Source organism: Neovison vison, chromosome 13 (assembly GCF_020171115.1).
Source record: "Neovison vison isolate M4711 chromosome 13, ASM_NN_V1, whole genome shotgun sequence".
In the NCBI taxonomy this organism is placed as follows: Eukaryota; Metazoa; Chordata; class Mammalia; order Carnivora; family Mustelidae; genus Neogale; species Neogale vison.
In genome coordinates, this window is record NC_058103.1 from 146,645,524 (window position 1) to 146,671,645 (window position 26,122).

The following is a 26,122-nucleotide window of genomic DNA, read 5'->3' on the forward strand; positions in this document are numbered from 1 at the left end:
TGGTCCCACTGGTGATGGGACCGATTACCTTCAGTGCCTGGAACCAGTAAGTTTCTCAGCCTTTGCCGAGGGTCCTAGGTGCCTGGGCTCAAGCCCTAAGAGAGAAATGTAAGCCGCCTGGCTGAGTGCTGGAGACCTCGAGGTTAGTCGCGGTTGACAGCTCAGGCCTCAGAGGTTTCTCGAGGGCACGCACACGCCCCTACATTGCATGGAATTTGAGGTTCCCAGAAGTATGTTGGAGGTTTGCAAAGGCTCCTGTAGACATCTCCTTCCCCAGTGTTCCCTTTTGAACTCCTGGTTAGCATGTCGGCCCCCGCTGTTACCACTCCCTCTGGCAGCTTAACGTTTACGGTCACTGCCAAGTGGTTTCAGTCAGTGCTCCCTGGACAGAGGTGGTTTGCTCTCACTGAGTTCCGAGGTCCAACAGAGACCACCCTTGTGCGTGGGGTTTTGCAGGAAGCTGCCAGACAGCTCAGATGATGAGAGCTGGGAGTGGCACTTTGGAGGAGCCTCCGTCCGGCTCAGCCCATTCACAGGCCCCCGCGCTGTTGGTTTGCAGGCGGTTGCAGACAGTTGGTTCTCACGGCTGCAGGGCAGGGGAGAGGGCGTCAGGACCCAGGCAAGATAAAATTCTGTGAAGCTTGTGTTACTAGGATTCAGTGTTTCTTCTTGCATAAATACTCCGCGGGTTGTTATAAACTGGTTAATTTCCAGTGTTCTAAAACTGATTTTGCCCATTTTTGCCCAGTGTTCTCATTCCTTTTATGGAGGAGAGTTATTTCTAGAGGTCCTTATGCCACATTCCAGCTGATATCCCTTCTCTTCCTCGTCACTTTTTTTCTTTTTAAGGGAGAGAGAGAGAATCTTTTTTTTTTTTTTTTTTTTAAAGATTTTTATTTGTCAGAGACAGGGAGAGCGCATAAGCGGCGGCGGGGGGGGCAGGCAGAGGAAGAAGCGGGCTCCCTGCTGAGCAAGAAGCCCGATATGGGACTTGATCCCGGGCCCCTAGGATCATGACCTGAGCCGAAGGCAGATGCTCAACTGACTGAGCCACCCAGGCATCCCACTTCCTAGCCACTTTTAACTCCCATAAACTCAACCTCCCATGAGCAGCTTAGTTATATACTTTACTGTAGAAATTTATGCCAGCTGGCTGGATCTTATTATTAAATACCTTAAAGCTGTGCAGCATATCAGCATTTTTGCATACTTTAGTTCATTTAATCATATAAGAACCACTGATGAGTGAATGTATAAGTGTTTTTGCTTTGTTTTTCAGGATTGCCTATTAGAGAAGAGTTTTGTAGTATTTTACATTGGCTTATTATTTAGTCTGTAATGCTGATAAACTGTTGTTATCATGTTAGATCGAGTCCTGTGGTTGGTCAGACATTAGCCCAGAATCCATGAAGTGCAAACGAAAACCACTCCGGCATGAGTAGTAAGCCATACCTAAGTTCAGACTGTCCCCCTGGGGCTTGCTGCTGCTTTTTGATAAGGTTAAATGACATTTGGGCTGTTTACATCTTAGGTTATCACAGACTGCTGACGAGGAGCGTGGCTGAGACTCCCGTACACAAGCAAGTGTCCAGAAGGCTCCTTCATAGACAAATCAAGGGCAGGTGAGTAATATCCTTGTCCAGCTGCTTTGTGCACCGCCTCGGCCTTGCTAATGGTCTTATGGGCTTGTTGTCCGTCTCCACAAGCCTCCTGTGACTCACGTCTTAACTGTCTTGCTTATAACCAAAGTGTTGAGCACTCGGTAAATTCTTGGAGGGCTGGAGAGCCACACAGAATGTACTTTTCCTTCTTTCACTTGGCATCATTATTTTGAGATTTATCTGTGGTGTTGCATGTGTCCATAGTTCATGTGTGTGTGTGTGTGTGTGTGTGTGTGTGTCCACGCGCACTTACATGCCCAAGCGCTCAGCAGCCTTCTATCAAGTACATATTCAACATTTTTAAAACCACTCATCATTGGACGGAGGGAGTCACGGCTGCTGGGCAAGGCTGGAAGTCTAGGATCTCAACTTGGCCTGTGGGTGTGGTTGGGCCACAGTTTTCCACGGCAGTTAGTGTCTGAAAGTTCGTCCTGCTAGGCTGCCCCTTTCCTGCTTCTTTAGCTGCGAGAACTGGCTTGAAGGGCAGTGTTTGTACCTGTCGATGTATTTGGGCTGCCGTCCCCCCAGCACCCAGTCTGGGAGCTATGAAGCAAAAAGGTAACTCCAGGAGCTCACTGTCCTGTCTCTCCTGGGATCTTGAGGTCCCCAGCTAGTCTGCCTCTTTTCACCACCTTTTAGTCTGTATTCATTTTATGTATAACGTCCTGGGTTTTTAGCTGCCCTTCACAGGAACAATGGGGAGCCCCGGCAAGGCTTCGTCTAGACATCACTTGTGTACAGATTTAACATACTTGTTTAAGAATCTGTAGGACGAATTGCAAGAGGTGAAATTGGTGGGTTAGAAGGCATACATATTTCTAATTAGTTTTTATATATTGTAAAACTGCTTTCCAAAAAAGCGTCCTAAATATTTTACTTTGGACCGTACTGTGCGCGAGCCTGCCAACACCGGCGGTATTAAACCCTATGGTCTTCGCTGCTGTGGGAGGTGAGAGGCTGGGTCTCTAATGTGCACTGAGCATGAGTGATGACGAGGGACACTGGATAACCCTTACACTTGTCACTCCTTAAGGTCGTCTGACCCTGGTCCTGATATTGAAGTTGTTGAAGAGTCCCCAGAAAAAGGAGCAGACGGTATTGCCTCCATTTGTTTTGCGTCGCACACGGGGCTTGAACTCACGACCCTGAGATCAAGACCGGAGCCGAAATCAAGAGTCAGATGCCTAACCAGCTGAACTACCCAGGAGCCCCTCTTCTGTGTTGCATTTCAACTAGTTTCTGTGAAAACCTTTCTGTACTTGAGTTGTCTGTCGCTTAGCAGATCCCGAGATGTTTTACAGATGTGACAACTCTGAGTCCACAGTATAGATCAGTAAATATTTATTAGTAAATGGTCTCTTACACAGAATTTACCAAGGGGACTCCTGGAGAAATCTTTTTCCACAGTAGAAATGGAATTCAGGGTATAGGCCGACCACTGTGTAATACAAAGAGCTGTGGTTTATTTTAAAAGTGCGTGTGCGCTCACCTGGCTGGCTCCGTGGGCAGTGGGTGTGGCTCTCGATCTCGGAATTGTGAGTTCGAGCCCCGTGTTGGGTGCAGAGATTACTTAGAAATAAGATCTTTTTTTTTTTTTTTAAAGATTTTATTTATTTATTTGACAGGCAGAGATCACAAGTAGGCAGAGAGGCAGGCAGAGAGAGAGGAGGAAGCAGGTTCCCTGCCGAGCAGAGAGCCCGATGCGGGGCTCGATCCCAGAACCCTGGGACCATGACCCAAGTGGAAGGCAGAGGCTTTAACCCACTGATCCACCCAGGCACCCTGAGAAATAAGATCTTAAAAAAAAAAAAAGTGATGCAGGGGTTTCCTAAAAAAACCTTTTTTAATGATTCAAGTAATTTGCTTATTGTATAAAAATCAGAAAACAGAAGCAAAATTTTAACAGTCACTTCATAATCCCACCACTTAGAAATACTATTTAACATTTTAGTTTTAATAATACTCTTACAGGTGCCATTTCTGTAAAAATGTATGTAACATAAATAAGAAAACTACAATTTTTAAATTAAAAAAAATTTTTTACGAGAGTCACACTATACAAAGCTTTTTTTCCCCCACCCAACATTGTGGTTAAAAGGCTGGCAGTTGAGACTTGTGAGGGTGACAGTCTAGTGGCAATGGTTTTTTTTTTTGTACCATTTGGGGCCATACATCATACCTTTGTAGCTTTGTTACGACACTTCAGAAGTCTCCATCTTTGTCAAATTTCCATCTTGTATGTGGTATTACATAAATTTTATCTATTTCATACATGGGAAAATGTAAAAAGCTTGCATTTCTCCCTGGATACTAAATGGGATTCTGGTTTTGCAGAAGTAAGCTTGAGACGAAGTCCTCGAATCAAACAGTTGTCATTCAGCAGGACAAATTCTGGTTCCTTCTATTCTGGATCTCAGCCAACGTCTCGAAGTGTGCAAAGAGTTCACTCATTCCAGCAAGAAAAGTCAGGTAAGATGCTTGTTCATCTGCTTTCAGAAGTCTAGGCCTACTTGGCAGGAAGTGTTTTTGGGAAAAGTACAAAATTTGACATTTTCTTGCTTGATGCTGGAGCAGTAGAACAGGTATGTCCATGAGAGGTTCAGGATGACAAACAATCCAGGACCTTCGTCAACAGTGTCCTCCCTCTGGATTATTACAGCTGGTCGTCCACACTATCCTTACGGGATAATTATCCATTCAACAGGAATTACCCATTATTTCCACCCGTGCTCACATTCTGCACTCAGATGTCCTAGCTAGAAGGTGATACAGGTTTGGCCTTCATGCTTTTATCCATTAGTCTGGAACCTCAGTCATGTGCTTTTATATTTACAAATAGTTTTACTTGCCTAACATATAAGGGCTTATATGTATGAAGTTCATACACCAGCTTATTAAAATTCAAGATGGCAGCCATAACTGGCATAACTAGGTGGGATTCCTCCCCACTCTTACTTGCTTTAAAACACTGTCAAACTGTCATCTTCTATGGACTGGCTGTTCTCTTAGTATTGGGAGGGCAGGAGCTGAGAAAGACTCACTGTTTTTGACTTACAGGCCAAAGAGAAAATTCTCCAAACCAAAGTATTCGTTCTCCCAAGAGGCTGCTTTTCGGGGCATTGTCCGAGATGGTCAGTCCCTCAGAGAAGGGTTCAGCTCGAATTCAGAGATCTTCCAGAAACCCACCAGGCTCTGAGATACCCACAGCTTATCAGGTATAACATTTCTTCGGTGTTTAAAAAAGTGTGGTCTTGAGGGGAAAACAGAGACATGGCCCAGAAAACCCACTGAGCCTGTCAGGGATGAACAAGTAAGCAGGTGATCTGTCACTACTACTCGCTCTTTAGGCCTGGTGGGGTTGATCGAGATGAATGATCATTGGGTACGTGGGGGCGTGAGGCAGCCGTCTGGCTGGGGCTGTTGTTGGGGTGGGGGGAGAAAATAGAAGTGCTCTCCTCCAGTCTGCTGGGGTCACCCACCATTTTTATCATACGCTACGTGTATATCTTTCTGAAATGTGCAGGGGTCAGTCCTCTGTTTCCCTTACATCGCCCGCCCGACCCAGTCACTCTGGACTGCTCTCTGTTCTGGGATGGAGCCAATCAGTCCGTCCCGCCACTTTTATTTACAGACTGAATTTCATAATTCATTCCCTCTTCTCCCTCCTGTGCAGTTCCTGCCTGCATTCCTTTTCCCTCTCACGTCCATCCTGCCCCCAGAGGCCAGAGTGATCTTTCACACCGCATCACTATGCTTAAAGCTCTACCATTCTTTGCTCAAGCAGGGTTTTCTAGGTTTTCCTAAAATGGAACCCTCGTGTTAAAAAAATATTTGTTTGGAAACCCAATAAACTGCTTAGAGGTTGGGGGAGGACAAAGTTCTGGGGATGGGTCTGAAGACACCGATCTCTAGGGCCAGGTTCAGTCCTCCCCAGACAAGCATGGGCCTCTGTGGGCTGCTACTGCACCGCCCCCCAAACCAATAATCCACTTTCCCAGCAACATCAGAGTGCACGCAGCTGCTGCTGTTCACTGTAGGCACAGAAGACTATAGAGCAAAGGCACAAGAGTTCCCTCTTCCCCACTTCCCCACCTTTGGCCTCTACCTCTGACACCCATTCTTAAAGACCCGACTCCCTGTTCCTGTCCCCCTTTCCTGCGAGCTGGGTTAGACAGCCGGCCCGCTCTTGTGCTCCCACATTGTCCCATGCACGGCCCTGTCCGGTGCACTGGCAACACCGTGTTTTCTCTGGCTGTGCCTCATTGAACGTGAAATGCCCAGTCGACCAGGATTCCCTTAAGATAATCAGATAAGGTTGTAGAAACAAAAGGTGTCTGATCTCCTCTACCTGTCGGGAGTGTGTCACTGCGTTTTGCAGAAAGGGAGAGAGGGAGATCTCCTCCCTGAGATGTTGTCTATACCTTATGTCTGTATATTCGACGCTCCACCCTCCGTCCCACACCCGCATGGGGCCTGGCACATAGTGGGGGCGTGGCAGGCACATGTTGAACGCAGGTGAACAGCAGAGGGAGACCCAAGTCAGAGATCGGAAGGAGCTGTCTCCTTGAAGAGAAAGGGATCTGTGAGCGGTGGAGGGATACGTTGTTAGAGGCAAAGCCTGGTTTAGCTGGCCTGTGCATGTGATGAAAACTTTTTTTGTCCCAGACCCAAGATTAGACTCCACGTTTGGCGCTAGAAAAAGTAGCCAAGTGAAATCTGGGTCATGGCTGGAAGCAGAAACGTGTCACTGTTGGAAAGCCAGCTTATGGTCATTCTGTCGGCTGCCCAGATATCTCCCATTTGCCTTTCTGTTTTAGAGAGGACTAAAATACTCCACAGTGAGTACAGGTTATTATTGTATTTAGGCACTGAAATAAGTATCTCTTTGTAGACTCCTAAGAAGAGGAACCAGAAATCTCCAAGCTCTTCTAAAGCTACACCAAGAAGGTTCCCTCATTCCCCACGAATACCACTGCGCACCCCTGAAAGTCGGCAGAAGCCCCCGACGGAGGTGGCGCCTGCGAAACAGGTCATTTTTAAGGAGTCCTTAGAAGAATCCTCACATAGCTGGGACTCACCGTCTCCGCCCAAAGGCACTCCTCGGAAAGGACAATCCCTGGCAAAAGGAGGAACCTCTCCTCTTGAAAAGCAGACACCAAGAGCTCCCAAAAGGCCAAGGGGTCAGTCACCTGGATTTCTGAGTTCCTGGCCACCTTCACTGACTTCCAGTCCCGAGAGCCCCTCCGGCCCGGAAGCCCTGATCAGGAGTGAGAGTCTGACGCCCGTCGGGTCTGCCCTGATGACGCCTCCCAGAGCAGCAGCCTCGGGGGCGCTACAGGAAGCCGCTCCGGAGCCAACACACTATCGTCCCCATGTCCCTGAGGACAGTCCTCCTCAGGCAGAGGCGCTCGTGCAGAAATGGAAGGGTGAAGCCCTCTCAATCTCCAAGACACCGAGGAGCACCAATCTGACTTCTCCCCCACCTCTTTCTCTAGAAAAACCTTTGACCTCTCCCTTAGGTGAGATTTCCAAGAGTCCATTTCGGGAATTTTCGATAGACTCTCCTCCCCCTGAAGAACTGGACTGGGAAGAGCCCCTGAAAGCACCCACTGGAGCCTTGTCTCTCTCCTGTCCTGTTCCTTCTACTCCCCCCCGAATCTCGCAGATAACCCAGTCTGGCCCCGTGCCCCCTCGGCCCCCTTCCAAAATTGGAAAAAGGCAGAGAGAGACCCCTAACCTGGACCCGAGCACCTCAGCTGTGCCTAGGGTTCCCACAGCTGGCAACCCAGCTGCCCTCACAGACACTAGAAAGAACCAGAAGGAAGTGACCCTCTCTCCTCAGCCTTCCCCGGAAAGACACAGTTATTCTGGGACGGGCTACACGAGTGACTGGTGTATGTCCTCTCCTCTTGTCACGAGTGACACAGACGACCTCGCTCTCCTGGACCAGGCAGAGCACCACAGCAGCGATGGCACGCCAGGTCACGTCATGCCAGCGGAAGAAGGTGAGGCGTCAAGGACAGTGGTGGCCCGGGAGAAGCCTCCGTCCAGCCCCGGGAGTGCTCCATCCCCTCGTTCCTGCGGGCCCAGCTCTCCCCTGGCCCTGTCCTATGCCCTGCGCCGCACGGTGGACAGAAGGCAGCACCGGGCTGCCACGCAGCTGGAGAACCCGCAAGCTCCGACCCGGCCTTCCCGAGCCTCTGGCAGCCCCCAGGCCTATGAGGTGGAGCTGGAGATGCAAGCTTCCGGCCTGCCCAAGCTGCGGATTAAAAAGATAGACCCCAGCTCCCTAGCCGAAGCCGAGCCTCTGGGACAGGAGGGGACATCCCCGGGAGAGGAGAGCGCCCTCCCTGCACTCAGCATGCCTGGGGCCACCAAGGCCTCGGGGAAACCTGAAGCCACCTACGTGTCGCCCCCCTGCCTTCGCCCCTCACACAGCACCCCCGGCAAGAGCGGGGGACAGACCTACATCTGCCAGTCCTGTACCCCCACCCGCTGCCCCTCCAGCACCCCCTCTCCGTTTCAAACAGACGTCGGTGTTCCCTGGACCCCGTCTCCCAAGCACAGCGGGAAGACCACTCCCGACACCATTAAAGACTGGCCGCGGAGGAAGAGGGCGGTGGGCGGCGGCACTGACCTTGCAGGTGTGTCCCTGCTCGAGCAGGAGAGAAGGGAGCGAGGAGGCCTTGAACTCGGCAGCAGCAGGACGCCCCTCTTGGGGGATTTTGAGCTTGAGGGGGTGTGCCGGCTACCGGACCAGTCACCTCCCAGGGACTGTGCGCCTCAGGCTGAGGAAGCCTCCTGGGGACAGTTCGGGTTGGGTTCCAGGAAGAGGCTCCTTCCTGCCAAGGAGGAAGCGGAGGGTCCAGCCAAGAGAGCGCGTGAGGAGCCGAGAGGAGACGCAGAGCTTAGCGGGAGCAGGGAGCCATCTCCGCGGGCGAGCGGGCGGCACCTGCCCTCCGCGGGCGACGACGACGTGTTCCTTCCGGGTGAGTCTGCGTCCCTGGGGTTGCGGCTGGCGGTGCTGGGCACAGAGGCATCGGGAGGCTCCCCTGTCTGGGGGTGCCGCGGGGCCGCGCTCACCCTGTCCCCTCCCGTAGCCTCCACGCCCCCGCCCGGCTGGGCGCTGCGCAGCTGCCTCTCGGCCAGCGGCCTGCAGGCTCTCACCCACTCTCCGCTGCTGTTCCACGGGAGGACGCCTTCCTCGCAGCATCACGAGGCCAGAGGTAACTCGTTAAGCGAGGGTCCTGGAGACTTACGTGGCTCCTTCGGGGGACTCCCCAGAGGTAGCTCAGGGTTGCCAGACAGTGGGATCGTGGAGGAGTCGGAAGGAGTGCCCGAGCTGGGACAGAGGACTTTGTCCCTGTGGGGTCCTGTGCTCGTCCCAGAGAAACTCCACCGCTGGAACTCCAGTGTGTCGTGAAACAGCTTCTGGAAGCAGTGACCTCTGTGCGGTGTAGTCCCGGGCACCTGAGGAGCGTGTGTCGGGCAGCACAGGTGGCAGGTGACGCGCTGGCAGTCTGCGCCAACCCCCACAGGGTCACACCTCTGTCCTTAGATTAGGATTAGAGACCGGCCGTTGTGCTCAGCCTCCGGACACGAGGATTCCCTTTCCTCGACTCCACCTGGGACGGGACTGGCTTGCAGGTGCTCAGTGCACTACCAGGGTAGAAACATCTAGAACTATAGAGGAACACAGGAGGCCACAACCCCCAAGACCAGAATTTAAATGTACAACCAGCTGAAGGAATTTAGACCATGGTACCGTGCTTTCTCAGTCACTAACCGCCACCGGCCCCAGCTGGCGTGAGGGCACAGAGCCCAGCAGAAAGCGCAGCTTGCCCTTCCTTAGCACGTGAGCTGCAGGCAGGGCTGGGGGGGCGGGGGGAGTCCTCTGCATGTGGACCCCCCTCCCGTTCAAGCCCCTTTTCTGTTCCATGCTCACGTCCTGCATGCCCTCTGTCTTGTCTAGATGAGGACATAGAGGTCCTCCCCCCGACGGCCGAGGAATCTCCTTTCAGCCGAGCGTTCTCCAGGAGACGCGCCATCAGCAGAACTTACACCCGGAAGAAGCTGATAAGCTAGTTGGGATGCACCTGGGTGGGGGACTTCATAGGACACCCACCGCCGGGCTTGGCCAGAGCCACCACCTTCCCAGGACAGACCAGTGCTTGGAGAGCTGTTTGCTCTGGCCGTTTCAGGAATTCTGGCCTCCAGTCAGAGAGGAAAACTCAGTTCCTCTGAGCCAGGACCTGACTACTCTGTCGCACGTCACCCTGGGCCGGCTGCACAGAAACAGGAAGAAGCGGGGCGCTCTGAACAGAGGAGGCTCAAAAGATGAAGTCAGCCTGGTCCCCAGGAGCCTGCAGATACCAGGGCCTGGTCTCAGGTCTCTGTGATTCCCACGAGTCCCTTCCGGGTTTTACTCCCCCTCCCAGGAGGCCTGCCGCCCAGCCCTGCCCCTTGCTAGGGGAGGCAGACAAGGACTTAGAGCAGGCTCCCCTTCTAGCCCCCACGTCTGGGAGACCAAAGCCAGTCCAACAACCACCCCCTCACTTGGGAAGTGGGAGAAAGGGCTCCTTATGGGTCCCTCCCAAAGCTGAAGGCTGTGCCCGACAGAGAATGAATTTAACTTCCTCACGTCCTAATAAAACCCTCTCCAGCTACGCAGCATTCAGTGCCTTTCTGTTTAAACCTCGAGGCCTCAGCTTGACTTACCCTGGCAGAGCTCCAGTGGTAGCTGGTGCCGTGTCTCATCTCCAAGTCAGCCCTGCAACCCAGGACGGGCCGGGGGCGGGGGGGCGCAGGTCTCACTTGGCCCTGGTTCAGGGGTCTGACATGCTTTCAAGCCCGTCATGTCCTCATCAAATTCTCTTGTCTTGTAGGTGAAACCAAGTCAAACTCCTATTTCTCCTCTCAGAGACACTCCTTTATTATAAAATGGTTTTACAAAACTCTAAAAATAGGCAAAGCTTCCCCATTCCCACCATAAACCTAAGACCATTTAAAACCCTACCCGGATGGCACTGACGGTTCTGGGTCTGGCTCTGGCTGAACTCCAGAAGGACAGGCACACAGACGCAGGCTTGAGGCCAGAAGTGCCTTCTGCAAACTCTCAAGCCAAAAGATGGCAATATGGTACCACAGCTCAAAGGAAAAAGGGGGCATCAGTCTGCATATTTAAAAAATTGAGTCCCATTCATTTGGGCTGTAGCCGGAATTTGTAGACTCCAACGGGGTCAAGATCAGGACCTGGATCTGCGGTGGGAAATCGAGACTGTCCTTCCCAGAAGCAGAGGCAGGCAACGGGACTGCGCAGGGGGCTCAGAGGGTCGTCCCCCGCCCCAAGGCGGGCTCTGCCCACGAGCCTACAGGGGGTTTTTCCTGACGTCAATCATTCCCGGGCTGGCTCTGCGCAGGTCCCGCCGGGCTTTGGCCAGGACCCCGAAGTTCCAGGGCAGAGCCACCTCCGCACCCGGGAGCACCCGCCCTGCCGGGGGGGGGGCCTCCCGCGGCCGCGCCTCCTCCCCGGAGCCCTGCTCCTCACCGCACAGGCTCGACCGTTTCCACGTCAGCGGGAGGGGGGCCCGGACCAAGTCCCGCACCTCTTCCCGGGCGCGGGGGGCACCGTCAGGGAGGGGCTGTGGCCGGAGCAGCTCGGGCGCGCCGGGGAGCTCCTCTTCGGTCCCGGGGGCCGCTCTGCTCTCCAGGCACAGCGTCCTCTTCTCCGCACCTGGCCCTGGGAGGGAGGGCGCTGTTGTCAGAGCCGGAGGCCGCGAGCGACGCGTGACCCGCCCATGAAAACCTGAGGTTAGCGCGGTGTCCCAGCTCCCCGCAGGCCTCAGCCCGACATGGCAAAAAGCGGGCAAACGGGGGCCGCTCGCTGGTTCGGGGGAGAATTACCCCTGCTCGGGCCCGCAGCGCTCCAGCTACCGAGTTTCTGCTTCAGTTCCTGGTTCAGCCACATGTGGCGGCCCAGCTCCTTCTCCAGGGCTTGAATCCGGCTCTCGTAGTGCCTCTTGCTGTCTGCTAGGCCCTCCCCGAGGTGATCTGCCCCGGACAGACCCAGAGCGGGAGGGGTGAGGGGCCGCGGGCGGGGTGGGGCCAGCGGGGGTGGGGCCGGCGGGTGGGCGGGGCCGGCGGGGCGCTCACCTCGGCTCTGCTGCAGTAGCAGCTGCACGCTCTGCTCGTGCTCCTTCTGCTGCAGGGTCAGCTGGCGGTCCATCTCCAGGCGCTGCCGCTCCAGCGCCACCTCCAGCCAGTAGACCAGCCTCTGCTGCTCCTCCAGCTGCATCTCCAGCTCGGAGAAGGCAATCTGCTGCTGGTGCTGCTCTTCCCGGAGCGTCACGACCTGTCCCAAACCCAGACACACTTGGTCCCTGGCCCTGGCGGCTCCCTTCCCCAGATGGTGCCCGCGGTGGGGTCGGGATGGGGGGGAGACGCGACCGGGATTCGGGGCCAACTCGCCACCACCGCTGCCCCACAGTGAAGGTCACCAGGAAACCGCCAGGGGGTCCTGTTGAGCCAAGACGGCCTTGGACACCTGGACAGTCTTCTAGGCAGTGATGGCCCAATGCCAAAAAAAGAGTCCGCGCTTTTTTTAACCAGATTATTTTCTGTCCCTGCCTCAACCTCCTTCCTCCCTTGTCACATGCTCCTAAGCACCCAGGCAGAGCCTCGAGTGGCGGGATCTCCCTGTGGCCAGGATTTCTCAACCCTGGCACTACTGGCATGGTAGGCAGAAAATGTGTGGTTGTAGGTGCCTGTCTGGTAGGTTGTAGGGGAGTCAGTGGCATCCCTCGACCCGCACCCCCACTGCGGTGGTGACTGGAAGCCTCTCCAGACACGGCTAGATGTCCCCTGGAGGCAAAACCCTCCCTGCTGAGAACCACTGATCCAATGGGTACACTGAAGGGACCAATGGACAGGGGCAAAGTGAGGAGAGGACTGGGTCTTACTTTCACTAAGAAAGGATTTAGGAAGAATAGTCTGAGGCAGTCCTGGAGACGAGTTAGCCCTGATTCTGTCCCCGCCCTTGGGAGGAAACAGGGCCTTCTCTGCAGCTGCCATCAGACGCCCCTGCCGCTCCCCTCCAAGCAAGCACCAGAAGGCGGCGACAGGAGGCCTGGGAGCCAGTGACCCACCTTGTCAAAATACTTGCAGAGCAGGGCTCTGGTCTCTGAGGACGAGAGGTAGCTGAGCTTGGCCATGAGGTTCATCTCACACTGGGACAGCAAGGAGGCGGAAGCCCGCAGCACCCGCTGGCGGCACGTGATGGCCTCGTTCTTGTACTCGATGGCCGCGTCCAGGGCCTCGATGGCCTCGTCCAGCTGGAACAGCGTCCGCTCCTCCTGTGGGACACAGGCCTGTGTGCAGGGGGAGGCCTGGCTTCTCGCACCCACTCCCCAAGTGACAGACCTGAGCCGACAATGCCAGCGTCCGGCCACAGGGGAGACAGCATGTCCCCTCGTCCTGAGCAGGCAGTCATCATGTCAGGAACAGAGTCCCCGCCCTGTATGGCAGCCTCGACCCCGGGGGAGTCCAGCCTCGACCGCAGGGGGCCGCCAGGACTCTGAGAAGCCGCTTTCCGCAGCAGACTGCCTGCCTCTCCCGCCGTCTACACCAGGAAGCCGAGAACATTACACGGAAGGGCAGGCGTGGCGGGACTGCCGTGGAGCCACCAGCGGGTCTGCGGGGCTGAGCAAGGCTCTCCCTGCTGCGGGGCTGTGCTGCTGACACTCCTTCCCACCCGGGGAGCCCAGGCGCGACACACGTGGCTAACACTGCACAGGATGCGGGGTGCACCCGGGGTCCTCCTGGGTAGGATCCTCAAGGCCCCGGCCCATGTGTCCCAGCCCAGGGGGCCAGAGCTGGCACCAGGGCCAGGCCAGCATCCCCCCAGCCACCACCCACCTCTGGGTCTCACTGGCGGGAAAAGCACATTTGGGGAGCAGCAGGGCCCAGCACCGGGCTGGGCCGCGGAGCATGGACGCATGAGGGACCAGTGAAGCCCGGCCGCAGGGCTTACCTCGGGCGACAGCAGGCTGCCCCGCCTCAGCTTGCCATCGATGTCCAGGCGCTGCTTCAGCAGCGAGTCCTTCTCCTGGCGCAGGGCGTCGATCTCCCCGCGCAGGCGCTGCTGGCTCTGGGCGCTGCCCTGCCGCAGCTGCCCGCTCTTCTCCGACAGCTCCTTCTCCAGGTGCTCCAGCCGGCTGGACACGCGCACGATGTCCTCGCTGAGGGCCTGGGGGCGGCACCGCCAGGGGTCAGGGAGGGAGTGGGCCCGTCCACCCACCCGGGAGCAGGTGGACACCAGTGGCCCAGCCCCACCCGGGGAGGCAAAGGAGGCTGCTGGAGCTTCCCTCAAGAGGCCTGCCAGCCAGAAGCACTGCTCAGTGGGCAGGCCTGGCTCTCTGTCCTGCGGGGGCTCAGGGAGTGGGGCCTCGGAGGAGGGGCTGGCCCCCAGGGATGGCCCAGGACACAGACAAGCACGGGAAAAGATACTGGAAAAAAGAGGACGGCATGGGGGCGCCTGGGTGGCTCAGTGGGTTAAGCCGCTGCCTTCGGCTCAGGTCATGATCTCAGGGTCCTGGGATCGAGTCCCGCATCGGGCTCTCTGCTCAGCAGGGAGCCTGCTTCCCTCTCTCTCTCTGCCTGCCTCTCCATCTACTTGTGATTTCTCTGTCAAATAAATACATAAAATCTTAAAAAAAAAAAAAAAAAAAAGAGGATGGCATGGACCAAAAGAAAGCAGGCCCTTCCAGGAGCCCAGTGTGGGAGGAAGAGAGGACTCTGCGAGCACAGGGAAGTTCTGGACGATCCGGCAGTGCCGAGTGCTCCTGGCCTCCAGAGTGCTCTGTGACAGCAACAACGGGTTGGGAGCCCTGTGGGGACCTCACGGGAGCACCGGCTCCTGGCCCAGGCTCTGGTTCTGTGTTTGACACCCCCTTGCCATCTGCGTGGCAACATGGGGCTTCTGCTCGACTCCGCTCGACTGAGGTGGAAACTGGCTCAGAAGGTCTTATTTAGGAGGAAGCCATGACACTGGGGTGGAGAGAGGTGGGCTGGGCCACGTGCCCGGGTCTCTCTGCGTCCAGCACCAGGGAGGGCTGGTTCTCGGCCGTCCTGTTTCTTCACCTGCCAGTCCTCGTTCTGCCCGCATAGCCCCAACCAGCGTCTTCTACCCACACATCAGAGCCTGCAGCGTAAACACCCTGATGCCCCCAAGGCCCCAGGGGCCCGCAGGCTGTAGTCCTGTAGGACCGAGCATCACATGGCTGGGACTGATCTGCCAGGGACGCCACCCAGAAGCAGCTTCACCTGTCTAGACCTTACCTGGCAGGATTACTGTCCACTGGCGGAGGAACCTCAACTGGAAGGAGCCACTTATTAGAATCTCACCTGGCAGAACCTCACTTAGCAGAAACCCAGCTGCCAGGTCTCTCCTGGGAGGACCTCACCTAGCCGGACCTCACCTGGCAGGACCTCACCTGGCTGGACCGCAGGCGTTTGCTCTCCAGCCCCGTCTTCTCCTGCATCAGGGCCTCCTTCTTGGCCAGGATGGCCTCCCGCTTGTGGAGCTCCTGCCCCAGCTCCTCCAGGGCCCGCCGCTGCTGCAGGACCTTCTCCATCTCCTGATCCAGCCACCTCTTCTGCTCCTCGATCTTCTGTAGGAGGGTGGGGGGTCCAGGGAGGGAAACAGCTCTGGAACGGGGCTGGTGGGCGGCTGCCCAGGGTCAGAGCGGGGAGAACGGCCCCCCCACTCCCCGCCATGGGCGCAGCGGACCCCCACCTGCTGCTGCTCCAGGCTGACCACGGAGCCGTTGCTGCCGCTGCGCCGCTTCCGCTGGAAGGCCGCGATCTCTTCCGTCTTGATCTTCAGGATCTTCTGCTGCTGCTCGTGCCTTCGCTCCAGTTCCTGGGGATGCACCAGGCGAGAGGCTCAGCGGCGGGGCGTGGGGGGGGGGGAGTGCGCCGGGTCTCTCCAAGAGCTGCCTAGACTCCCCAAAGTCCCTGTGGGGATAGGCTCGCCGCCCCGCATCTCACGGGACCCCGCTCCACGCACAGCCCGCCTCCGCCCTCCCCCAGGCCGGAGGACACACTCAGGGAGGCCAAGCGACCAGCTCGGGAGGTCACACAGCCCCAAGTGGAGCGGGAGGGGGGGCCTCCCCCAGATGTAGCCTGCTGCCCCCGCCGGGAGCCTGACCTGGACGCGGTGCTGCCGCTTGTTCATCTCGGTCTCCAGGCGCCGCTTCTGCTCCGTCTCCTCGCGCAGCCGCCGCTGCAGCTGCCCCTGCTGTTGCCGCATGAGCTGCACGTGCCGCTCGAGCTCCTGCAGCCGCTTCTCGCGCTGCGTCGACAACGACGCCAGCCGTTCCGTCGCCTGCTTCCTCTCCTTCAGCACCTAGACCGACACAGCCTCTGCTGGGCCGCCGCCCGCACCCCCCACGCCGGACACTCCACCAGGATGGGCAGGACCCAAGGCTGGGGAAGGGATAGAGGGGCGGACAGAGGGGGACACATGCCCCTGGGCGTGGGCGCGGGTGGATGTGCATGGGCCCAGGACATCAGACTGGCGATGGGGGCATTCTGATGGTAACTAGGGACCAGGCGCCCGGCAGATGTTCTGTATCAAGCGATCCTGACCTTCCTCTGGAAAAGCAGGATTACCATTATGCCTACTTTACAGCTTAGGAAACTGAGGCACTGACAGGTCAGGAAACCCGAGCAAGGACACGCAGCTAGTAAAAGGCAGAGGCGGGACTCAAACCCAAGCAGTCGGGTTCCAGAGCCTGCACTCCCGGTCATTCTACTATGTGTCTCCCAGACACCGGAACTGAGAAAAGGAAGGAAAGAGGGATGGCCAGCTGGACAGATGGATGGATGGGATCACAGAAGGGTAAAAAACAGGATGAAGAGATAATGCAGCATCAAAAAAAAGGCAAGAGAAAGACATATGGATGGACAGATAAACGGACAGTGGGTCGCATCCACTGGGACCAAAGGTGCTGAGGAAGATCATCAAAAGACGTGATCAATGGTTGACCCATGGGCTGGACCTGGGTGATCAGAGGCACCTCACCCCCTCCCCTGTCCTTGGAATGTGGGTTCTGCCTGCCTTTCCCGCTCTCACAGGGGGCTCCAAAGACATGGCCTTGAGACAGTGACGAGGAGCTGGGAACGCTGCACGGTTCCTAAGACGGAACCCAGTGAAGGCCTCTTGATAAACTTTCAAGATGTAGCAGGTGGGCATGGGGATCCACCGAAGATAAGCTTTGTCAATAAATTCCCTTTGCTTATTAAACCTGCCACCTTCCAACCTGGAGTGGCTGCCTCTTTGGTCTCTCCCTGCCCTCCAGATGCAGGGACTGATTTAAGGTTACATCTGGGAAGCTCCCAAGGAGATTACCTCTGAAGGAATGGACCTTGGGGAAAAAGGCATCAGGGGAAATCCTGAGCTGGTCACAGAGCTTTCTGTGTGTGGCGGGGAGGGGCAGCCCCTACGTCAGATACTCATGGATGGCCACGTGAGGACAGGGGCACCCTGAAGATGCTGGCTGATTTAGGGATTTGTGGGCTGGGGTAAAGAAGCAGAAGGCAAGGCTGTGCAGTGGGCTGGCCTTGACTGTGGGCAGTTCATGTGGCCGCTGAGACCCAGCTAGAGGCGTTGGCCTGAGTTAGAGTTAGAAGAGCTGAGATTAGAGACGGACGCGGGAATGTCCCCCAGTCTACTGCTTTCTGAGCTGGCGGACAAAGTGGGAGAGCAGAGTAATAAGCAAGTTATGAGGATGAGGGCACAAGACACCTCCGGTTGACATCCGGGCTTGGGACAAAGCCTGGTTCAGACGCTAAGAGAGGGACTCTCTAAGGAGGCGATCAGAATAAAGAGGAGGACGTTGTGGTAATTGAGGAGGAAACGGACAATGTGGCCCATGCCCCCACACAAAGGAAAAATTTGTTTTTTTTTAAAAAGATTTTTGAGAGAGAGAGAGAGAGAGAGTGCGAGCTAGCACAGAAGCAGGGGGAGCAGCAGGGAGGGCAGAAGGAGAAGCAGACTCCTGGCTGAGCAAGGTGCCCGATGTGGGACTCGATCCCAGGACTCTGAGCAGAAGGCAGACGCTTCACTGACTGAGCCACCAAGGCGCCCCAACAAAGGCAAAAATTGAAAGAGCAATCACCCCAAAACTTCTAGAAGAAAACTTGCACGCTTTCTCTGCCCCTTAAATTAGTATCTTCCAAAGCCCTGCCCACAGAGACTAAAGAAAAAAGTGGGGGAGACCGTCTGCAAACTGCTCTCAGTTTCCTTGCCCCAAGTCCCGTCCAGAGCTTCTGGAAGATGGAAGGGTATGGGTGCGGGTGGACAGTGGTTCTCGGCCAGATGGCCGCAACGAAAGCCGAATGGACACAGGAAGTTGCAGGAGAGGTGTGGGAAGACTGGGGAGGGGCAGAACCTTGGGCTCGCCTCGTCCAAGGGTACAGCTACGTAACATTCGCATTGGTCCAAAAGACCCAGAAAATGACCCAAGGATGGCAGATCAAACGCCACAACTAAATGCATCAAAAAGGGAGGGAAGGGTGGAGGTGTGGGGAGCTAAGTGGACCACAGGACTGTCCACGGGAGGGACAGATGCCAAGGAAGTAAAGAAGGGAGGGAAACCCTTACACCAGGGAGCCACCACGGGAGACAACTACCATAGCATTTGGCTTTGAAAACCGGAGGGGGCAAATTTTCAGAGTTCTTACAACTAGCAACTAGCATATTTAGAGCCTGGAACTATACAATTCAGCAGGCTCAGCTCAGGGGAGAGCCCCGGGGGTGGCAGGAAGTTAAATCCCTGCACTTACAGAGACAGCACAACACATGAGCCAAGGAGATACAGCACAGAAGCAGTGGTTTGAAAAAATGCATACAGGAGGGAGAGTAATTCACTAATCTCGGAGGTGTTCTGGAGGGACAGAGGTCACTGGGAGACTCCTCCAGAACAGAGGAGCTGGAAGGCACCCTCCCCCTCTTCTGCCCCCAGCATCAGTGCTCGGCCATCTTCAGGAACCAGGCAGCACCAACATTTACTACTCAACTTATGCACACTGAGCCCCATCCCATCCCACCATGCTCAAGTGGATCTCACCCCTGCAGCCAGGGCTGCCAGACTCCCAGCAAGACAGGAATCCTCCCCCAGAAGAAGGCCCCAAAACTTGCAAACACTCTGTGCCTCGTGCTTTACAGATCCACCTTCTCCCACCCCGCAGTTGGTCCCAGGCATGGTGGCAGGTTCCCGGTCACCAGAGGACCAGTCCGCAAACCTTACTAAAACTGGATGCCCTGTCCCTGTGGAGGTCGCATCTCTGCCCCCTTTAATCGGCTCTAGGAGGAGCCCATCCAAACCTGGGCCACAAGCGTAGCAGTGTGCAAACAGCCCCGACAGGAGGCAGCACCACTCCAAAGTGACTCTTGCCACCAAGGAGAGGGACCTGGGACCTCACACACCAGACTGCAGTCCCATCAGTGGGCTGGGGGCAGACATGTGGTCAGGTTCTGGGAGACAGGGGACACTGCACTGCAGGCACTATGGGACCTCTTCATCATAAGGGCACTGATTTCAAGAGCAGGAGCTGTAGCTAACTTTCTGAACACAGAGAAACAGACACAGAGTCAGACAAAATGAGGAGACAGAGGACTATGTCCTCTTCTTGGCGCCCCAAGAGGGCAGAAAATTTATTTCAAGAACTAATAGCTGAGGGGTGCCTGGGTGGCTCAGTGGATTAAGCCGTTGCCTTTGGCTCAGGTCATGATCTCAGTGTCCTGGGATCGAGCCCTGCGTCGGGCTCTTTGCTCAGCGGGGAGCCTGCTTCTCTCTCTCTCTGCCTGCCTCTCTGCCTGCTTGTGATCTCTCTCTCTGTCAAATAAATAAATAAAATCTTTTAAAAAAAAAAAAAAGAACTAATAGCTGAAAACTTCCATCATCTGGGGAAGGAAAAAGATCCAGATCCAGGAGGTACAGAAACTCCCCCAACAAAATTAACCCAAGGAGGCCCAAACTAAGACATTTGGTAATTAAAATGGCAAAAAAAATAGTGATAAAGAGAGAATTTTTAAAAGTTAAGAGGAGCACCTGGGTGGCTCAGTTAAGCATCCACCTTCGGCTCAGGTCATGGTCCCTGAGTCCCAGGATCGAGCGCCACATCTGGTTCCCTACTCAGTGGAGAGCCTGCTTCTCCCTCTTCCTCTGCCTCTCCCCCAACTCATGTTCTCTCTCACTCTTGCTCGTTCTCTCTCAAATAAATAAAATCTTAAAACAATAAATAAATAAATTTTTTTAAAAAGCAGGGAAGAGAAAACAGTTACGTACAAGGGATTTTTCAGCAGAAATTTTGCAGGTCAGAAGAAAGTGGCCTCCTAAAATAGGAGTAATAATGAATTTCCCAAACAAAAGCTAAAGGAGCTCATGACCACTAAACCAGCCTTGCAAGAAATGTTCAACGTGGCTCTGAGTGGAAAGACTGTTAAGTAAGAGTAAAAAAAAGTATCAAGCACGAAAGCAGTAAAAATAAGTTTATTTGTAAAACTCAGTGAAGAGACTCTTCAGAGGATGTAAAGTTATGACACCATATACCTAAACTGTGGAGGGCAGGGGAGTAAAGAATGGGTTCAAACTCAACCTGCCCTCAACTGAAGATAGAATGCTAAGTGCAGAGAATATAATACACAAATGTATTGGTAACCGCAAATCAAAAACCAGTAACAGATATGCAAAAAATAAAGAGGAAGGAATCCAAGTATATCATTAAAGAAAGCCACCAAACCATGCAAAGAGAGCAAGAGAATAAAGGAACCAAGAGGAACTACAAAAAACCACCAACAAATAAGTAACAAAATGGCAATAAGTACAATAGCTATCAGTAATTACTTGGAATGTAAATGGACTAAATGCTCCAATCAGAAGACAAAGATATAGGATGGATAAAAAAATAAGACCAATCTGTGTGCTGCCTACAAATGACACGTTTCAGACTGAAAGTCGCCTGCAGATGGAAAGTGAGGGGATGGATACCATCATCATGCAATGGCTGTGAAGACAGCCCGGGCAGCGGCACTGACATGGGGCTAAAAGGAATTTCAAACAAAGCCCGTAACAAAAAAGGACACTACACAATTGTTAAGGGGACAATCCAACAAGAATTGGAGATAGATAAGATAGAAGATAGAACAACTGTAAATATTTATGCAATCGATACTAATACAATAATATTAGGAGACTCTACCAGGCCATTTACATCCATGGACAGATCATCCAAACAGAAAAATCAACAAGGAGACGGTGGCTTTGAATGACACACTGGACCAGGACGGATCTTACAAACATATCCAGAACATTCCATCCTAAATCAGCAGGATATACATTGAAGTACACACGGAACACTCACCAGAATAGAGCATATATTGGGACGCAAAACGAATCTCAACAAATTCAAAAAGATCAAAGTCATATCCTGTGCACCCTCTCTGACCACAACACTGTGAAACTAGAAATCAATCACAAGAAAAAAATCTGGAAAGAACACAAGTACATGATGTTAAACATGCTACGAGGCAGTGAAGGGGTCAACTGAGAAATCAAAGAGGAAAGCAAAACATACACAGAGACAAAGGAAACTGAAAACACGACACTCCAAAATCTTTGGGATGCAAAAAAAGTGGTTCTAAGTGGTTCTCTTCCCCTAAGAGGGAAGTTTGATAGCAACACAGGCTGACCTCAAGAAGCAAGAAGAACCTCAAAAAAAGCTAACCTTATAACTAAAGGAGCTAGAAAAAGAAAAACAAAACCCAAATACAGCGTAAGGAAGGAAACAAGAACAATTAGAGAAGAAATAAATGATATAGAAACTAAAGAAACCACAGAACAAATCAATGAAACCAGGAGCTGGTTCCTTGAAAAGATCAATGAAATTGATAAAGCTTTAGCCGATCCTATCAAAAAAAAAAAAAATGAGAGAGGAAAGACACAAACAAAATCAGAAATGAAAGAAATGAAATCAGAAATGAAACCAACAGCACAGAAATACAAAGGACTGTAAAAATACTATGAAAAATGATACACCAACAAACTGAACAACCTAGGAAAAATGGATAAATTCCTAGAAATATAACCTCCCAAAACTGAACTGGGAATAGAAAATTTGAACAAACCGATTATCAGCAATGAAACTAAATTGGTAAAAAAAAAAAAACAAAAAACAACTCCCAACCAAAAAAAGTTCAGAACCAGATGGCTTCATAGGTGAATTCTACCAACTCTTTATTTCTTTATTTTTAAAGATTTTATTTTAGGGAGAAAGCACAAGCAGGGGGAAGGGCAAAGGGGGAGGGAATCAAGCAGACTCCCCACGGAGTGGGGAGACCGAAACGGGGCCTGATCCCAGGACCCCAAGATCATGCCCTGAGCCAAAATCAAGAGTCAGACACTTAACTGACTGAGCCACCCAGGCTCCTCTCACCTGAACATTTTTTTTTTTTTAAGATTTTATTTACTTATTTGACAGACAGAGATCACAAGCAGGCAGAGAGGCAGGCAGAGAGAGAGGAGGAAGCAGGCTCCCCACTGAGCAGAGAGCCCGATGTGGGGCTCCATCCCAGGACCCTGGGAGCCGAAGGCAGAGGCTTTAACCCACTGAGCCACCCAGCCGCCCTCAACTGAATATTTAAAGAAGTGTTAATACCCATTGCTCCCAAACTATTCCAAATCCATTTTTTAAAAAGATTTTATTTTAAAGATTTTATTTATTTGACAGAGATCACAAGTAGGCAGAGAGGCAGGTGGGGGTGGGGGGAAGCAGGCTCCCCGGTGGACAGAGAGCCCTATGTGGGGCTCGATCCCACGACCCTGAGATCATGACTTGAGCTAAAGGCAGAGGCTTAACCTACTGAGCCACCCAGGTGCCCCTGGAACGGACCTTTTAACAACATTTGCTCATCCAGTCTGTGAGCATGGTCTGTCTTTCCATTTGTGTCATCTTCTATGTCTTTCATCAGTGTTTTGATTTTCAGATTACAAGCCTTTTACCTCTTTGGTTAGGTTTATTCCTAGATATTCTGAATTAGTTTCTTAATTTCTCTTCCTGCTACTTTATTATGAGTGTGGAGAGCTGCAACAGATTTCTGTACCTTGATTTTGTATCCTGCAACTTTACTGAATTCATTTACCAGTTCTAGCAGTTTCTTTGGTTGCAGTCTCTAGGGTTTTCTGTACCTAGTATGTCATCTGCTTATAGTGACAGTCTTACTTCTTTCTTACCAATTTGGCTGCATTTTATTTCTTTGTGTTGTCTGATTGCTGGGGGCAAGATTTCCCGCACTGTGTTGAATAAAAGTGGGGAGAGTGGACACCACTGCCTTGTTCCTGACCTTAGGGGGACAGCTCTCAGTTTCTCACTGTTGAGTGTGGTGTTGGTTGCGGGTTTATCATCTGTGGCCTTATTATGTTGAGGTTTGTTCCCTCTGAACCTACTTTTGTTGAGGGTTTTTATTGTGAGTGGACGTTGTAGTCTGTCAAGTGCTTTTGCTGCATCTGTGGAAATGATCTTACGGTTTTTATCCTTTCTCGTACTGATGTGATGTAGCACATGGATTGATCCGCAAATATTGAACCACCCCTCCCTGCATCCTGGGAATAAATCCCACTTGATTGTGGTGAATGATTTTTCTTTTAATGTGTTGTTGGATTTGGTTCACTAGTATTTGGTTGAGGATTTCTGCATCTATGCTCATCAGAGATACTGGTCTGTGGTTCCTTTTTTGGTAGCGTCTTTATCTGGTTTTAGTATCAGGGTAGTGCTGATCTCCTCAAATGGATTTGGAAGCTTTCCAAAATGGACTTGGAGGGGCGCCTGGGTGGGTTAAAGCCTCTGCCTTCGGCTCAAGTCATGATCTCAGGGTCCTGGGATCGAGCCCCGCATCAGGCTCTCTGCTCAGCAGGAAGTCTGCTTCCCCCCTCCCGTCTGCCTGTCTCTCCGCCTACTTGTGATCTCTGTCTGTCAAATAAATAAATAAATAAAAAGACACATGGATCAACAAATCAGAATAGAAAGCCCAGAAATAAACCACGCTTATGGGGTTAATTAATTTTTAACAAAGGAGGCAAGACTATCCAACAGGAAAAAGACAATCTCTTCAATAAATGGTGTTGGGAAAACTGGGCAACTACACGCAAAAGAATGAAACTGGACCACTTTCTTACACCACACACAAAATTAAACTCAAAATGGGCTAAGGACTTAAATGTGAGACCTGAAACCATAAAAATCACAGAAGGGAGCACAGGCAGTAACTTCTCTGACATCAGCTATAGCAACTTTTTTCCAGCTAGGCCCCTGAGGCAAGGGAAATAGACGAAGAAATAAAGTTGGGGCCACATCCAAATAAAAAGCTTCTGCACAGCAAGGACACCATCAGCAGAACAAAAGGTAACCTATGGAATGGGAGAAGATATTTGCAAACGACATAGCCAGTGAGGGATTAGTATCCAAAATATATGAAGAACTTATATAACTCAACACCAAAAAGAAAAATAATCCAATTAAAAATGGGCAGAAGACATGAACAGACATTCCTCTAAAGAAGACTTCCAGACAGCCAACACACATATGTAAAGATGCTCAACATCACTCATCATCAGGGAAATGCAAATCAAAACCACAATGAGGTATCACCTCGTGCTTGTTGGAATGGCTAGAATTAAAAAGTAACACGTGTTGTGGAGGGTGGTGGGTGGGAAGGAAACCTCATGAACTGCTGTTGGGAATGCAAATCAGGGCAACCACTATGGAAGATAAGTCTAGAGGGTCCACAAAAATTAAAAACAGAAATACCAGGGCACCTGGGTGGCTCAGTGGGTTAAGCCTCTGCCTTCAGCTCAGGCCATGATCTCAGGGTCCTTGGATCGAGCCCCACATCGGGCTCTCTGCTCTGCAGGGAGCCTGCTTCCCCCTCTCTCTCTCTGCCTGCCTCTCTGCCTACTTGTGATCTCTGTCAAATAAATAAATAAAATCTCAAAAAAAATTAAAATTAAAAGTAGCATACATTATTAAAAAAAAACAGAAATACCATATGATCCAGTCATCGGTATTTACCTAAAAAAAATGGAAATGCTAATTTGAAAGGATACAAGCACCCCTATGTTTATTGCAGTATTATTATTATTTTTTAAAGATTTTATTTATTTGAGGGACTGAACGAGAGAGAGAAAGCACAAGCAGAAGGGAAAGGCAGAGGGAGAGGCAGACTCCCTGCTGAGCAGACAGCCTGATGCGGAGCTCGATCCCAGGACCCTGGGATCATGACCTGAGCCAAAGGCAGGTCCTTAACTGACTGAGCCACCCAGGCGCCCCTCACTGAAGCATTATTTACAATAGCCAAGATACGGAAGCAGCCCAAGTGTCCACTGATAAATGAATGGATAAAGATGTGGTATATATACACAACGACTATCATTTGGCCCTAAAAAAAGAATGAGATCTTGCCATTTGCAAGCACATGGATGGACCCAGAGAGTACTATGCTAAGTGAAATAAAAGACAAATACTATATGATCTTTGCCAGTATGCAGAATCTAAAGAACAAATGAACAAACAGCACAAACAGACATCACAAGCAGACCCACCAGCACAGAGAGCAAACTGATGGCTGCTAGCAGGAAGGAGAATGGGTAGAATGGGTGAAGGGGAGTGGGAGGTCCAAGCTTCCAGCTAGGGAATGAATAAATCACAGGGATGAAAGGCACAGCATATGGAACATAGTCAGTGCTACTGGAACAGTGTGGGGTGGTACAGGTGACAGCTGCACTTGTGGTGAGCCCCGCACAAGCACAGACTTGTCAAATCACTGTGTTGTACACCTAAAACTACTGTAACATTGTATGTCAACTATACTTCCAAAAAAAACCCCCAAACCCCAGCAGATTAAACTATTAACACATAAGACCAGTCTGGCTGGGTAGACTACAGTATTGCCCTAGGCTTCCGTACATCTGGCTGATCAACCAGTAGGGTCTGTTGCCCCATATGTCGGACTGGGGACCCCAGCAAGGCACCCAATCCTGTAAAGATATAGAAGTCACGGGAAACAGCCGTGGTCCCAACTCTTCCCAAAGAGCAAGCTGCTGTGCTGCTGAGAACACCAAGCCCCATCATGCCTGGGAAAGGGATCATCTACCAGAACCTGCCTTGGGATGTCCCATCAGGTTGGGTGAGTGACTTCACACCCTCAGGTGAAAGGGAACTATCCAATCTCCACGGGGATTCTGTTGTTCTGCTACAAGCTGGACTTGCTGAAATGCACTATAGGTGGAACGGAATATGCACCATTGAGGGAGGGAAGAAGGTGGGGGCTGGGTACATCCCACCCCCGTCCTTCTTTACACAGACTGTGCTGCCTCTCCCAGCCAACATGCACGGTATGCACAACC

The 26,122-nt window shown here is 52.5% G+C and overlaps 2 protein-coding genes across 5 annotated transcripts in view; one reads left to right on the top strand and one right to left on the bottom strand.

Annotated features, from left to right (window-relative positions):
- The window catches only part of TICRR (TOPBP1 interacting checkpoint and replication regulator), a 43,554-nt gene extending 33,223 nt beyond the window's left edge, over positions 1-10,331 (top strand). Inside the window, exons 16-22 of one of the 2 annotated variants that reach the window (XM_044231475.1) lie at positions 1,532-1,622; positions 2,695-2,756; positions 3,996-4,130; positions 4,719-4,876; positions 6,553-8,650; positions 8,762-8,887; positions 9,634-10,331. In XM_044231475.1, the coding sequence (XP_044087410.1) occupies positions 1,532-1,622; positions 2,695-2,756; positions 3,996-4,130; positions 4,719-4,876; positions 6,553-8,650; positions 8,762-8,887; positions 9,634-9,746 (2,783 nt within the window). In that variant the 3' untranslated portion in view covers positions 9,747-10,331. Of the gene's footprint in view, positions 1-1,531; positions 1,623-2,694; positions 2,757-3,995; positions 4,131-4,718; positions 4,877-6,552; positions 8,888-9,633 lie in introns of both variants that reach the window. The other variant, XM_044231474.1, reaches the window with a different exon arrangement.
- KIF7 (kinesin family member 7) overlaps positions 3,486-26,122 on the bottom strand; it is a 33,834-nt gene continuing 11,197 nt past the window's right edge. Inside the window, exons 11-19 of one of the 3 annotated variants that reach the window (XR_006381739.1) lie at positions 15,868-16,065; positions 15,454-15,579; positions 15,152-15,328; positions 13,690-13,905; positions 12,806-13,012; positions 11,814-12,012; positions 11,565-11,711; positions 8,299-11,400; positions 3,486-5,078 (exon numbers count right to left, since the gene is read on the bottom strand). Coding sequence is in view for 1 of the 3 variants with exons in the window: in XM_044231476.1 (XP_044087411.1) it covers positions 11,030-11,400; positions 11,565-11,711; positions 11,814-12,012; positions 12,806-13,012; positions 13,690-13,905; positions 15,152-15,328; positions 15,454-15,579; positions 15,868-16,065 (1,641 nt within the window). In the remaining 2 variants the exon portion in view is untranslated. Of the gene's footprint in view, positions 5,079-8,298; positions 11,401-11,564; positions 11,712-11,813; positions 12,013-12,805; positions 13,013-13,689; positions 13,906-15,151; positions 15,329-15,453; positions 15,580-15,867; positions 16,066-26,122 lie in introns of those variants that run through there. The other 2 variants (XR_006381740.1, XM_044231476.1) reach the window with 2 other exon arrangements.